The 14,524-nt window shown below is 43.1% G+C and overlaps 1 protein-coding gene across 1 annotated transcript; it reads left to right on the forward strand.

Annotated features, from left to right (window-relative positions):
- Positions 1 to 5,317: 5,317 nt before the first annotated feature.
- LOC103081181 (apolipoprotein F-like) lies at positions 5,318 to 6,079 on the forward strand. The gene has a single exon (XM_007467716.1). The coding sequence runs from the start codon at positions 5,318 to 5,320 to the stop codon at positions 6,077 to 6,079; it is 762 nt and encodes a 253-aa protein (XP_007467778.1).
- The last annotated feature ends 8,445 nt before the right edge of the window (positions 6,080 to 14,524 follow it).

The raw sequence follows: 14,524 nt of genomic DNA on the forward strand, positions 1-14,524 counted from the left end.
TTTCCCTACGTGAGACACAGAAAAACATATTCACCTCAAGATCCTTTGTCTAGGATAAATCTTTAGGGTAAAAAGAGTATGCATCAGAACAGGTACATGAAAAGATGCTCAATGTCGTTAATCAGAGAAGTGCAAATCAAAACCACAATGAGATATCACCTGATACCTGTCAGAGTGGCTGTCATCAAAAAGAACACAAATAACAAATGTTAGTGAGGATATGGACAAAAGGGAACCCTTGTACACTGTTGGTAGGAACATAAATTGGTGTAGCCACTGTGGAAAACATATATATGTCAATCCCAGTGTCCCAGTTCATACCACATCCCCTTCCCCCCTTGGTATTCATGTTTGTTCTCTATGTCTGTGTCTCTATTTCTGCTTTGCAAATAAGTTCAGTATAATTTTTCTAGATTCCACATGTAAGCAATATTATACAATATTTGTTTTTCTCTTTTTGACTTCTCTCTGTATGACAATCTCTAGGTCTATCCATGTCTCTGCAAATGGCACAATTTCGCTCCTTTTTATAGCTGAGTATATACCTCAGTTATTTGTTTGTTTGGCTGTGCAGGGTCTTAGTTGTGGCGCACGGGATCTTAGTTGCCACGTGCAGGATCTTTAGCTTCGGCATGCGGGATCTAGTTCCCTAACCAGGGATTGAACCTGGAGCCCCTGCCCTGGAGCCCCTGCATTGGGAGCGTGGAGTCTTAACCACTGGCACACCAGGGAAGTCCCATACCTCAAGTGTTTAAAAAAGTGTGCCTCAGGAAGAAGCAGGAGACACAAAGGGAGGAAAAGCCAGTTTGTCAGCCTGGGGCATAGGGGAAGTCTGGGCAAGAAAGAGATGGGTAAACATTGCAAATGTCATGTCCTTCCCAATTCTTGGAAACCATTAGCTTCCTGGCCCTCTTGTGTTTCCAGCTGTGGTAGAGTGAAGGTGAGATTCAGAATATAGTCATTCAGATTAGGGAGAGCCCTAGGTCAGGGATGCATTTGGACTGTCTTGCTTCTCTAATTTGTCTTTTTTTCCTCCCATAGCCTCTGAAGGTAGAGGTGAAGCTATGTCCAGGGTAATTGGAGTTTTCAAGGGCTGAGACACATTTTACCAGTTTGAGTAAAGTATAGAAACTTTGCGTTCCCTTGGGTCTCTTTACCTTCCCCACTTATACTGTAATTATCTTAAATATTTCTTCTCTCTATGCTGAGAACCACATAAGGCAATGTTATAATTTTTACTTAAATCACTTAACATGATTTAGAAAACTCATGAGAATAAGATGGTATATTATTATACATATCTTTCACTCTGTTGCTCTTTTTTCATGACATTTCAAGCTTTTTTGTTGTTGTTAATAATTTTCTTTCTGTTTAAAGAAATGCCCTTAGCCATTCTTTTAGAGTAGGTCTGCTGGTGACTAATTCTCTTAGTTTTCCTTAATCTGAGAACATCTTGATTTTGCCTTAATTTCTGAAGGATGTTTTTGCTGTGTTCCCTCATAGAGGGAACTTTTCACACCACCAAGCTGTTGATTCTGCCAGTCTCCTAGCCCATCCTCCAAGAATCGGCTCGAATGTGCTTTTGTGAAGCAGTCTGTGTCACTCTTTTTTTTTTTTTTTTTTTTTTTTTTTTGAAGGTGGGGATGACGTCAAGTCATCATGGCCCTTACGGCCTGGGCTACACACGTGCTACAATGGTCGGTACAGAGGGTTGCCAAGCCGCGAGCGTTGGGGAGCACAGGCTCCAGACACGCAGGCTCAGTAGTTGTGGCTCACGGGCCTAGCCACTCTGCAGCATGTGGGATCTTCCCGGACCGGGGCACAAACCCGTGTCCCCCGCATTGGCAGGCGGATTCTTAACCACTGTGCCACCAGGGAAGCCCTGTGTCACTCTTTGAACCCCAAACCAAAAGCAATCACTTTTACAGCTGGGATTTGTTCATTCCCCTGATAAAGCGCAGTCTTACAGGGTTTCATCTTGTTCTTTTTCCCACTAGACTGTGAACTTGAAAGCCAGGATCAGGTGTATTCACCTTTGGATCCCACAGGTACATTCATTAATATATCCAACTAACACAACAGTGTATTTGGTGCCTCCTATGTAGGAGTCACTGTGTTGGGCACTGGGTGTCAGTTGGATGTGATTACCCAAAGACTAGGTATACAGAGGTGAATAAAGCGATGATAATAAGGGTCCCAGCGCTTACTGATCTTCACCAGTGCAGCATCAAGCACAGAGTAGCTGTTAATACTAACAATCTGGTAATCTAGACGCTAGTCCTTTTACTCTGCTGCTACTTTCTACTTCTTTGACCCCATGGGAAAACTTACTGTGGAGTCCAGACATGCTGAACCCCGAGAAAGTTAGATGCTTCTTTGAGTCATTCAGAGAAGGAGGAAAGCTTCAGCCAGTGCTGGAACCTGAAGTCTCTGGAGGGCAAGGCCTGAGGAGGAGTACTGAGCACAAGCCCTGAGGGCCCTCCTGTTAGCCAGCAAAAGGAGAACAGGTCTGGGGTCCCAAGGGGATAATAGGAATGCTATTGATTACTTATGTACCAGCCTTGCTGGTCTAGGGAGCTGTTGAAGTTACTTCGATGCCTCCTATCTCAGTGGGAAACCAGGCTGATGGGGACTGGCAACTAAAAACAACACCCAAGATATTTTAGGGCAGTGAAAGTATTCTGTATGATACTGTAAATGTAGATATATGACATACATTTGGTAAAACCCATAGAACTGTGCAGTGCAAAGAGCTGAACCCTAATGTAAACTGTAGACCTAGGTAATAATAATACGTAAAATTTAAATAATATAACAATCAAGTGTAACTAAGGTACCATACCAGTGGAAGATGTTAAAAATAGGGGAAACTGAGGGGTTGGGGGAGAAGGAATATTTGGGAACTCTGTACTTTCTGCTCAATTTTCCTATAAACCTAAAACTATTCTAAAAAATAAACTTTTATTTTTTGGACTCTGCTTCTTGAGCCATTTTATTTTATTTATTTGTTTTGGCTGTGCTGCGTGGCTTGTGGGATCTTAGTTCCCCAACCAGGGATCAAACCCATGCCCCGTGCAGTGGAAGCATGGAGTCCTAACCACTGGACTGCCAGAGAATTCCCAAAAATGAACTATTAATTAAAACAAAAAACCCATCATCCAAGAAGTGACAGCTAATGGGAATTGAGGAACAGATAGAAGATGAGGACAGGAGCAAAGGTAGGAAGTCTGATTGGGGGGACCTGGCTTTGTCGTCATTCCTCAGTCCTGGAGACAAGCTCACCACCACTTTCCATTCCCCTACATATTTACACAATCTCTCTTCCCTGTCATTCCCAAGGCACCAGAGTTGGAAATTCAAGGAATTTCAAGGAAAAGTAATTTTCATATTGAGGATGAGGATGACGCTGATTGTAGAACTGGAGGTCCAGTTATGGATGGTGAACTCAGGTCAGAAATGGGAGAATCTGGCAGGACCCAAAAACTTCTCTAAGCTGTCCGGAAGCAGTAGAGTCTTGAGGCTCCCTGTGGACTTAGGGTCTAAGAATTTCAGGCAATAGTGTTGGATACCTCTACATCTAGTTCTCCCAGTTTTAGGAATGTGTCCCTGTAGCTTTCTGAAGACTTAACTTCTCTTATTCTATGGACTGATTTTTTCTTGCTTATTAGGGAGCCATCCTGGGACTGAGAGGAGTGAATAAGAGGAGGAGGGACCCAAGACCCCTTCGTTGACCTGTTCCCTTTGGTTGTGTTCCAAGGTGGGTTATGGCACCAGAGAGAAACCTTTATGCCGCAGTGATGTGTGGACATTTGTACCAGTTTTAGGAGGCACCATATGCCATTGTTCCTTACTGTTCAGACTACAGTTTCTCACCTAGACCCCTGTATGAGAAATGAAGCCCAATTCCTATAGGTTTGATGTAGGCTTAGAAAGGGGTACTATCAAGGTAATGGATGCATTTAATTAGGGAACTGCACTGGAATTAATGTAAACACTGAAAAGTTGCTCTTATCTGGTCTGACTTCTGGTGGATTCTATTGTCCTGTTCCTCTACCTATTAAATCCGTTGAATAAGAACTATTTTGGGCAACTTCCCTGGTGGTCCAGTGGTTAAGGCTGTGTGCTCCCAATGCAGGGGACCTGGGTTTGATCCCTGGTCAGGTAACTAGATCCCTCGTGCATGCCGCAACTAAAGACTCCACGTGCCACAACGAAGACCTGGCGCAGCCAAATAAATAAAATATTTTGGGCAAAGTTACAGTTACCAAAGGGGAAACCAGGTGGGGGGAGGGATAAATTAGGAGTTTGGGATTAACAGATACACACTGCTATAGGTAAACTAGATGAACAACAAGGACCTACTATATAGCACAGGGAACTATATTCAATATCTTGTAATAACCTATAATGAAAAAGAATCTGAAAAAGAATATATATATATATATGAATCACTTTGCTGTACACCTGAAACACAACATTGTAAATTGTAAATCAATTGTACTTCAATTAAAAAATAATAGAAGGTTTTATGGGCTTCCCTGGTGGTGCAGTGGTTGAGAGTCCACCTGCCGATGCAGGGGACATGGGTTCATGCCCCGGTCTGGGAAGATCCCACATGCCGCGGAGTGGCTGGGCCCGTGGGCCATGGCTGCTGAGCCTGTGCGTCCGGAGCCTGTGCTCTGCAACGGGAGAGGCCACAACAGTGAGAGGCCCGCGTACCACACATACACAAAAAAAGAATAATAGTAATAATAAAAATTTTTAAAGAACTATTTTGGGGTCTCCTACCCAGAAATCACTGGTATCCCTGCCTTTCACCTCCCACTTCCCCAGAAGACCCAGAGGAGTTTTTTCTGATCGAAGTTTAGGTCTAGAGAAATCCTTAGGATGAGAGGGATATGGGGCAGGAAAAGGGAGAAACCTGATTTCAGCATGGGGGCAAAGGTAAGGGCAAAACCTGAACTAAGAAGAGGCAGATAAATATTTGTGAATGTTATGTCCTTCACTGTTTTCAGAGGGGTCAACTGTTTTGTCTCGGGTAAAGAGAAGGTCAGATCTAGAAAGCAGTCATTCAGATCAGAGAAGCACAGAGGCAAAGGACATATTCAGATCATCTCATTCCTCTGGCTTCTTTTTTTACCAGGAGCAGATGAGTATCTCCCACAGCCTATAAGGTTTGATGTCCAGCGTGATTGAAATTTCCAAGGGCTAAGACACTTCCAAGCTCTGACCAGTCCTGGTGTCTCTTCATCCCAAGCCTTTTCCCACTTCCCAACCTGAGCATTGCTTCTTTCCAGCAGGGCTGTTCTGACCCACCATGATCCAGGCTGTGCTGCTCCTTTGCTGTGTCTTGCTGTCCCAAGGGGCTGCCTTTCCAAGAAATGCCCAGGAAGGGACCCTGAACTTCCAGACATCTTTCACAGAAACTGGGCATCCTCTGAACGTGCTCTCCAACCAGATCCCTCTCCCAGATCCCCATACTTGCCAGGATCTCTTGCACACAGTCCCCTCCTTAGCCCCTCTCTCTGAGTACCTATCCAACTTAGCTCTGGAGGCGGCCCTGGCGGAGGTTGGTTGCACAACCAAGGCCCACATTCTGCAGCTTCAGCTTGTTAAGATGGGAGGAAAGGATACCACTGAAACCCTCATCCATGAGAGCAAAAAGCACAATAAGGAAGAAGGGATTGGCAATGCTAAGGTCATTCTGAAGGATCTGGGAGGATCCTTAGGGGAGCTTAGGCGGGTGCAGCGCTTAGTTACCCTTCCTGAGGCATGTAGGCAGAAACATAAGTGGGTGCTCTACGAGACAGCGCAACTGATAGTTGAATTTGCTGAGAAGCTCCCTTCCACTGAGCTGGTAACAGAGTTAAAGATTTCTGTCAGTGTCACCCAGAAGTGCACGGATAAATCTTGGGAGCATTTGGAAAGAGTAGGCAAACGGCTGATGGAAAGCCCTGAGATTAAAGACTTCACAATGCCTATGGAAGATCAGATATACTTTGTCAAGCATTCCACAACCATTCTAATGTGCCTTATACTGGGACTAATACAGAAACATTTCCAGACATTTTTTGGATAGGGAAGGCCTCCAAGGAATCCCATCTGCTGTCTCAAATGTCTCTGATAGGACTGTGTACAAGGACTGTGCACAACAGGTAGTTAGAAATGTTGAGACAGCTTAGGGCAGAAGTGTGCTATTCATTTGATCCCAGTGCTGAAAGACATGTGACCAGAGTCAGCTTTGCCCCCTCTCTTAATAGGTCCTAGCCCCTATTTTTTTCTCCCAATTTCTCTTTATTTCAGTTCAAAGATACTGTGGTTATGTACTAGACATGAAGGATATTGTAACCTTTCCCCGTTCATCTACCTTTTACTTTCTAATTCCCCAACTGGATGCTATAGCTTGCTTGTGTTAATTTTTAAACTGAAAAGAGAAATTAAATGTTGCTTCTATATCAGAATCACTGTTATTTGATCTCTCTTAACTGTGGGTCTCTGTGGCATTTTTGGGGGGGTGGGGCACTGTGCAAAATGGGATCTTAGTTCCCTGACCAGGGATCAAACGCAGGCCCACAGCATTGAAAGTGCCGAGTCTTAACCACTGGACCACCAGGAAATTCCCTCCACGGCTTCTTTTGTGAGCTGGAGATGAAATGTGGCAGGGACATGTAGGAAGTGCCAATGTATTTTCAGGCTGAGTGTGTAACAAGGGGACAAGGTTTGAGCAGTCAATACAAATGGGCAAATAATTATAGAGGTCATATCCCTTGCTGATCATTGGGGAAAGCAACCATCTTTCCTCCTTATGGGACAGAGAACTGGGCAGAGTGGGTCTAGATCTACCAGAGCAGTTTCACTTCTCACTGACTGGATTGTGTGGTAATTTGGGGCCCCATACCTGCATGGAATGGGGCCCATGTAAAGCAGAGGAAGTCCCTGGTGATCTGGATAGGGAGACCAAGAAGAGCAATTGAGTCCCATTCCCTGGCCCCAAACTTAAAAGGAAGAGAGGCTGCGAGTTGATGGGTGAGATGTCCTCTAACTGAGCTCTGGGTTCCTTCAGACCACAGCCCAAAGGAAACAGTTTGTGTGTTGTCTTCCACTCTAGTATAGTCAGATCCAGCTAGACATCACCAAGACCCACCATGACCTGCTCCTTTAGTGCCTCCTGCTGTACCCTGTGGTTGTCACTTCATGTGGCACCCAGAAAAAGACCCTGGTGCCTTTTTCCTCATCTCTGGGGATCCAGCCACCCACAGCAGGCTCTTGGTTCTGCCAGACTCTGCTCCCAAAGTCCCTGGCTGGCCTCACCCACTTTGTACTCCACCAAGGATGTCCCTGGAGCAGACTGATCATGAGATTGATTCCTAGACCCTGCAGCTTCATCTTTATAGCCTGGAGGATGTGAAAGCCATGCAGGTTTTCTTCAATCAAATACGTGCTGCCATGCCGCCACATGGACAGCAGCACAGGGAGGGGCCTCCCAGGGAGTGCCCTGGTCTCTGTTCCACAGCTCTTAGGCAGGGTTCAGCCTGATCCAGGGAGATAAAGATGTGCCTTCTCTACTCTACAATGTTAGTAGGAGCAAGAGCAGCATATGTACAACGTGGTCCAGCTGTTGCCAGGAGTGGGAATCTACTACTAAGTCAGGCATAGCTTTGTACTCTGTTGCTCAGAACTACAATAGACCCAAGGAGTGAGGCTGAGATGAGGCCATAGACCTAGGCTCCAGCCTTCGGGTGATCATGCCCAGGTTATCAGGGGACCCAGGGGCTACCGGTGAGCTCTGTGCTTAAATCTGCAGTGAAATCTGGGGTTCAGCACTGAGATGAGGCCATAGACCTAGGCTCCAGCCTTCGGGTGATCATGCCCAGGTTATCAGGGGACCCAGGGGCTACCGGTGAGCTCTGTGCTTAAATCTGCAGTGAAATCTGGGGATCAGCAGCTGAACCATTATTACCATGAAAAAGAGGCAAATACCCCTCTGTCAGAGACTAGGGAGGTGGGCTCGGAAGGCACCACAGATGTGAATCACTCAGGGGGACAAACAACAACCACGGCCTCGGAAGACAAGTCTCCTGAAGTAAAGTCAGCTCCTACTCATTTCGGGCCTTATTCAAGGGCCATGACTTAGATACTTTTCGTAGGAATCTTATGCTTTATATAAATAAAGAGATTATTCACAGAAGGAATTAAACTGAATTTAAAATTATCACCAACTCCCTTATCCTAAACTTCAGATATGGAATAGAATATTCAACTATGATTATGTCAGTCTGTCATTATTCATGGTAGTGAAGAGAATCCTCCTCCCTCAAAAACAAAACAAAACAAAACAGGTTTTTTCCCTTCATCATAAGATCATATGACTCCTAAAATCACATACATGTTTGCTTTATTCTGTTAGGCTCTGGGTACTGCAATAAATTGAGATTTCCCAAAGATCAGATGGCCCCAGGAGCAAGAATGCTGCCCAGGCCAGCAGGTCTTTCATAGATGTGCTAATCCACGTATTGAAAATCAGAGGTGACAAATCTTACCAGTCCTTGTTGAAATTCTAGGTGGTTGGAACGAGGATGATCCCTCTGATTAAGGTAGGGAAGAGGGACCTGGGGGTGTATTAAAATAGAGTCAATTACAATCTTAGGGGTTTTATGACTCCTTCCACAATTTCCAGACTACTGCAATCCAACAGAAATTTGAGAGATGATGGAAATGTTCTATATCTGTGCTGTCCAATATGGTGGACACGAGCCCCATGTGTCTACTGGGTGCTTGAAATGTGGGTGGTACAACTGAGAAACTGAATTTTCTTTCCAAGTTTTAAATTATTATTCATAGTTTTTATTGTTGGTATTACGTGATAATGTCTCTAGGTGTTATGGACTGAATTGTGTCCCCCAGCAGAATTCATTAGTTGAAGCCCTAACCCACAATGTGACTATATGTGGGGAGAGGACCTTTAAGGAGGTAGTTAAGGTTAAATGATATCATAAGAGTAAGATTCTAGGGACTTCCCTGGTGGCGCAGTGGTTAAGAATCCACCTGCCAATGCAGGGGACAAGGATTCAAGTCCTGGTCCAGGAAGATCCCACATGCCACGGGGTAACTAAGCCTGTGCGCCACAACTACTGAGCCCGCGTGCCTGGAGCCCACACTCCGCAACAAAATAAGTCACTGCAATGAGAAGCCCGTGCACCAAAACGAAGAGTAGCCCTCCCCGCACCGCAGCTAGAGGAAGCCCGCACACAGCAACGAAGACCCAACGCAGCCAAAAATAAATAAATAAATAATAAAATTTAAACAACAACAAGAAAAAAAGAGTGGGATTCTAATCCAAGGGGACTGGTGTCATAAAAGGTGGAAAAGACACCAGAAATGCATAAACACAGAGGAAAGGCTATGTGTGGGAACAGCAAGACGGCAGCCATCTGCAAGCCAAGGAGAGATGTCTCAGGACTAACCAAACCTGCCAACACCTTGACCTTGGACTTCTAGCCTCCAGACCATGAGAAATAAATTCCTTTTGTTTAAATCACCCAGTCTATGGTATTTTGTTATGGCGGCCCTGGCACACTAATACATTAAGTATGGGTTTTTTTTCACCTATTTTCTGGTATCCTGTGAGTCTGCTCAATCTGAAAATTTTTTCTTCTTCATTCTTTTCTTAGGTTTTTTTTTTTGTTTTTTTTTTTTTGGCTGCTCTGCGCAGCTCGTGAGATCTTAGTTTCCCGACCAGGAATCAAACCCGGGCCCACGGCAGTGAAAGCACTGAGTCCTAACCACTGGACCGCCAGGGAAGTCCCAGTTTAGCTTTTTTAAAATTGTGGTAAAAAACACATAGAATAAAATATACCTTCTTAACCATTTCTAAGTGTACAGTTCAATAGTGTTAACTACCTTCACGTTGTTGTGCAACCCATCTCCAGAACTTTCTCACCTTGAAAAACTGAAAATCTACCCATTAAACGACTCCCCATTTCCCCCTCCCCTCAGCCCCCTGCAACCATCCTTCTACTTTCTGTTTCTATAACTTTGACTACTCTAGATCTCTTCCTACTCATTGCAATTTGTCATCTCCGACTGAGATTCCTGCAGCAGCCATCCTGCTAGTCCTCCTCACTCTAATCTCCCCTCCTCCTAAGTCCACCTTCCACATTGCCTCTTGAGTTATCTTTCTGAAACATAGGTTTGATTCTATCACTCCCCTGTCCAGACAACCTGATGGTTCCCCACTACTTTCAAGACAGAGTCCAGAGCCTCTGAGTGTGTCTGGTCTTTGTCCAACCTTGGCAGCCTTAGGTCCATGCCACCCACATACCTACTTTACATTGAAGTCATCTTCATCTTGGACTACTTTCCATACTCCAAAAGCTTTTTCTCTCAATGGTTGGTCATGCCCGTCCGTCTACTAGAAGGCTCCAACCACACCCACACATACCTCACCTGTCCTCCGGATAAACCTCTGCCTTCAAGACTCAGCTCAATTGTCACTCCTTTTGAAAAGTTGTCCCTGTTACGCTTTGAATCTATGGAGAAACTTTGGCAGTTGAGCTCTCTTCTTTCCACTGCTATAGCACAAATCCTCTGGTGTTACAGCACATTTCCTACTTCTCCCCCTGAATTGTGAGCTCCTAGAGGGTAAGGATCCTGCCTTACTCACTTTTAGATCTTTAGGATCCATTCAGTAATTTACACAATTAACAAATATATTTGGGGCAGCTGGAGAAGTGGCTAGAAGCACCTCCCGCCCTTACCCCACACTGCCACCTGTGCTTCCTAACCTTTAATGGTACAATGGTACAATAGCTGTGGTCAAATTTGACCGTATATCAGAATCACCTGTAGAGCTTGTTAAAACAGATTTCTGGAGAATTCCCTGGTGGTCCAGTGGTTAGGACTCCGTGCCTTCACTGCCAAGGGCCTGGGTTCGATCCCTGGTCAGGGAACTAAGATCCCAAAAGCCTGCGTGGTATGGAAAAAACAAAACAAACAAAAAACCCACACAGATTTCTGAGCTTATTCTGAGTACCTGATTTAGCAGGTCTGGGATGGGGCCTAAGAATTTACAGTTCTAAGTTCCCAGGTGACGCTGAGGCTGGTGGTCTTGGGACCACACTTTGAGATCCACTACCCTATAGCCATCAGGGGGTATTGGTCTCATGTTTCTCCCCTCCTCATAATGATTTCATCTCTCCTGCCCGACTCCATGGCCTCTCTGCAGCCTCATTCTCACTCCCCAGCCTTTTGTTCAGTGGGAGTGATGGTTTAACCCAACATCTTTTTTTTTCTTTTTAAAATATTTGTTTATTTATTTATTTGACAGTGCCGTGAGGCTTGCAGGATCTTAGTTCCCCGAGCAGGGATTGAACCCGTGCCCTCGGCAGTGAAAGCCCAGAGTCCTAACCACTGGACCACCAGGGAATTCCCTAACCCACAATCTGACAGTCTGATTTCTTCCTTTTTAATCTTGTATGAGTAAAGTATTTTTTTACTTTTGTTTGCAATGAACATAATGTAAAAAAGTAAAGAAAAATTACCTATAGACCCACCTCATAGGGCTAGTTTATTAATATTTGGGTGTCCAACTATCCTTATAGAATTTTTCTATAACTGTAATATGCACATATATATTTTTTTAATATTTATTTATTTATTTATATTTTTGGCTGTGTTGGGTCTTTGTTGTGGCATGCAGGATCTGTTTTGTTGTGGCGCTCGGGCTTCTCTCTAGTTGTGGCGTGCAGGTTTCCTCTCTCTAGTTGAGGCTTGCAGGCTCAGTAGCTGTGGTTCTAGGGCCTAGTTGCCCCTCGGCATGTGGGATCTTAGTTCCCTGACCAGGGATCGAACCCGCGTCCCCTGCCTTGGAAGGCGGATTCTTTACCACTGAACCACCAGGGAAGTCCCTGCACATATATTTTTAAGCAAAAACTGGACTTTACTCTTCATACTAACTTGAAGCCTGTGACATTTGTTTTATGACTGGAAGTTTGTACCTCTTAATCCCCTTAACCTAATTTACCCATCCTCCCATCCTGGATTCATTCTTATTTTCCGGAAGTAATTTCCCAGAAGTGGAATTTGTGGGTCAAAGGATATACACATTTTTGTTGTTGGTTGATCCAGTAATATCTTCTCTTTTTTAAAATATCTTCTTTAAAATGAAAGAATTGGTTTTATTTTCTGGTAGTAAATGTAATATATCCATATTGCAAAAAAATCTGGACAACTTAAAAGAAAAAACCCCCAAATTTGATCACTCAGAGATCACTTCTGTTAATAATTTTTTGGCTGAGGTATAATTAACCTATAATAAAATAGGCAGATTTTAAACAGCAGTTCAATGTGCTTTGACACACAAAGAAACAGGAACTCACAAAGATAGATAGATAACATAAATAGATACATAGATACATCACCAGGCCAATCAAGATACAGAACATGTCCTACACTTTAGAAAATTCCCAGTCAATCTCACTCCCCTGCCTTCCTCGTCTCCTATGACTCCCTCCCTGTCTCCTATGACTCCTTCCCCACATGCAAACACTGGTCTGATTTCTATCTGTGTAGTTGTGTTGCCTCTCTGTAACTTCACACACATGAAATCATAGAATATATCTTTTGAGTTTGGCTTCTTCTGCTCAGCGTTTCTACGCTTTATCAATGTTCTCATGAGTATCAGTAGTTTATAGCTTTTTAATGCTAAGTAATATATCAGTTTGTGAATATACGACAGCTTTCTTAAAATTCGTGCACCTGTTAGTGGATATTTGGGTAGTTTCCAGTTTGGGGCTATTATGGATAAATATGCAATGAACATTCTTGTCTTTTATGGGATATGTGTTATCATTTCTCTTTGGTAAATATTTAGAAGAAAAATTGCTAGGCAATAGGATGGGTAAATATTTAACCATATATACATACATATGTGTATGTGTGTATATATATATACACATATAACTGCCAGTTTTCCAAAGTGATTGTACCAATGTATGAAAGTTCTACTTGATTCTCATCAACACTTGATATTATCTGTCTTTCTAATTTTAGCTATCCTAGTGGGTATCTCCTGGTGGTATTAATTTACATTCCTTTGATGACATGATATTGTACATCTTTTGATATGTTTATTGGCCACTGTTTTCTTTTGTGAAGTATCTGTTCAAGTCTTTTGTCCATTTATAAAATGGAATTGTTTGCTTATTTAATATTGTGTGTCTATATGCATATTGCATGTATCATACCACTGATGTAAATTATAGTGCCATACAGTCCTCCCTCGGTATCTGAGGGGGATTGCCTCCAGAACCCTCCCTCCATACCAAATCTGTGGATGCTCAGGTCCCTTATATAAAACGTCATAGTAAAGTCGACCTTCCATACAGGTTCTGCATCCATGGATACTGAGGCCAACTGTTTATCACTGACATAAATTTCACACATGTATCATATGTGATAGATATTCTTTGTCAGATATATATTTGCAAGTATTTTCCCCAGACCATGCCTTGTCTCTTCATTTTCTTAACAGCAGAAGTTTTTATTTTGAAGTCCAATTTATTGATCTTTAATTTTATGATTAATGCTTTTTTTATTTGTGGTAAAACATACATAACATAAAATTTACCATTTTAACCAATTCTAAGTGTATGTTTAGTGACATTAAGTACATTCACACTGTTGTTAATATCCATTCACTTTGTTAACATATCAATCTCCAGAACTTTTTCATCATCTTCCCAAACTGAAATTCTGTACTCATTAACACTAACTCCCCATTCCTCCCTGTCCTCAGCCCCTAATAACCATTATTCTACTTTCTGTCTCTGAATTTGACTATTCTAAGTACTTCATGTAAGTGGAATCATATAATATTTGTCCTTCTGTGTCTGGCTGATTTCATTACTATAATGTCCTTAAGGTTCATTCATGTTATAGCATTGTTCAAATTTCCTTCCTTTTTAAGGCTGAATAATGTTCCATTGTATGTGTATACCACATTTTTGTTCACCTATTTGTGAGGGGCATTTAGGTTGTGTGAAATGGTCTTTCATTGCGATTTTGATTAGCATTTCCCTAATGATTAATAATATTGGGCATCTTTTCATGTGCTAACTGGCCATTTGTACGTCTTCTTTGGAAAAACGTCTATTCAAGTCCCTTGCCCTTTTTGGGGGGGCGGGGGAGTGGGCTGTGCCGTGAGGCTTGTGGGATCTTAGTTCCCTGACCAGGGGTCCAACCCAGGGCCCACTGTGGTTAGCAGTCACAGTGAGAGCACCAAGTCCTAACCACTGGACAGCCAGGGAATTCCCCTTTGCCCACTTTTAAATTGAATTGTTTGTTTGTTGTCAAGTTGTAGGAATTCTTTATATAGTCTGGATATTAACCCCCATCAGCTATATGATATGCAAAGATTTTCTCCCATTCTGTGGGTTACTTTTTCACTCTGTTGTTAGTGTCCTTTGATGCACAAAAGTTTTAAAAGTTAATTAATTTAAAGTTTTTAATGAAGTCCAATATTTTT

This window comes from Lipotes vexillifer, unplaced genomic scaffold (genome assembly GCF_000442215.2).
Source record: "Lipotes vexillifer unplaced genomic scaffold, Lipotes_vexillifer_v1.1 scaffold387, whole genome shotgun sequence".
NCBI classification, from domain to species: Eukaryota; Metazoa; Chordata; class Mammalia; order Artiodactyla; family Lipotidae; genus Lipotes; species Lipotes vexillifer.

Excerpts from the sequence above, each read along its gene's own strand:
- LOC103081181 (XM_007467716.1), top strand. The coding sequence starts at position 5,318 with ATGATCCAGGCTGTGCTGCTCCTTTGCTGTGTCTTGCTGTCCCAAGGG.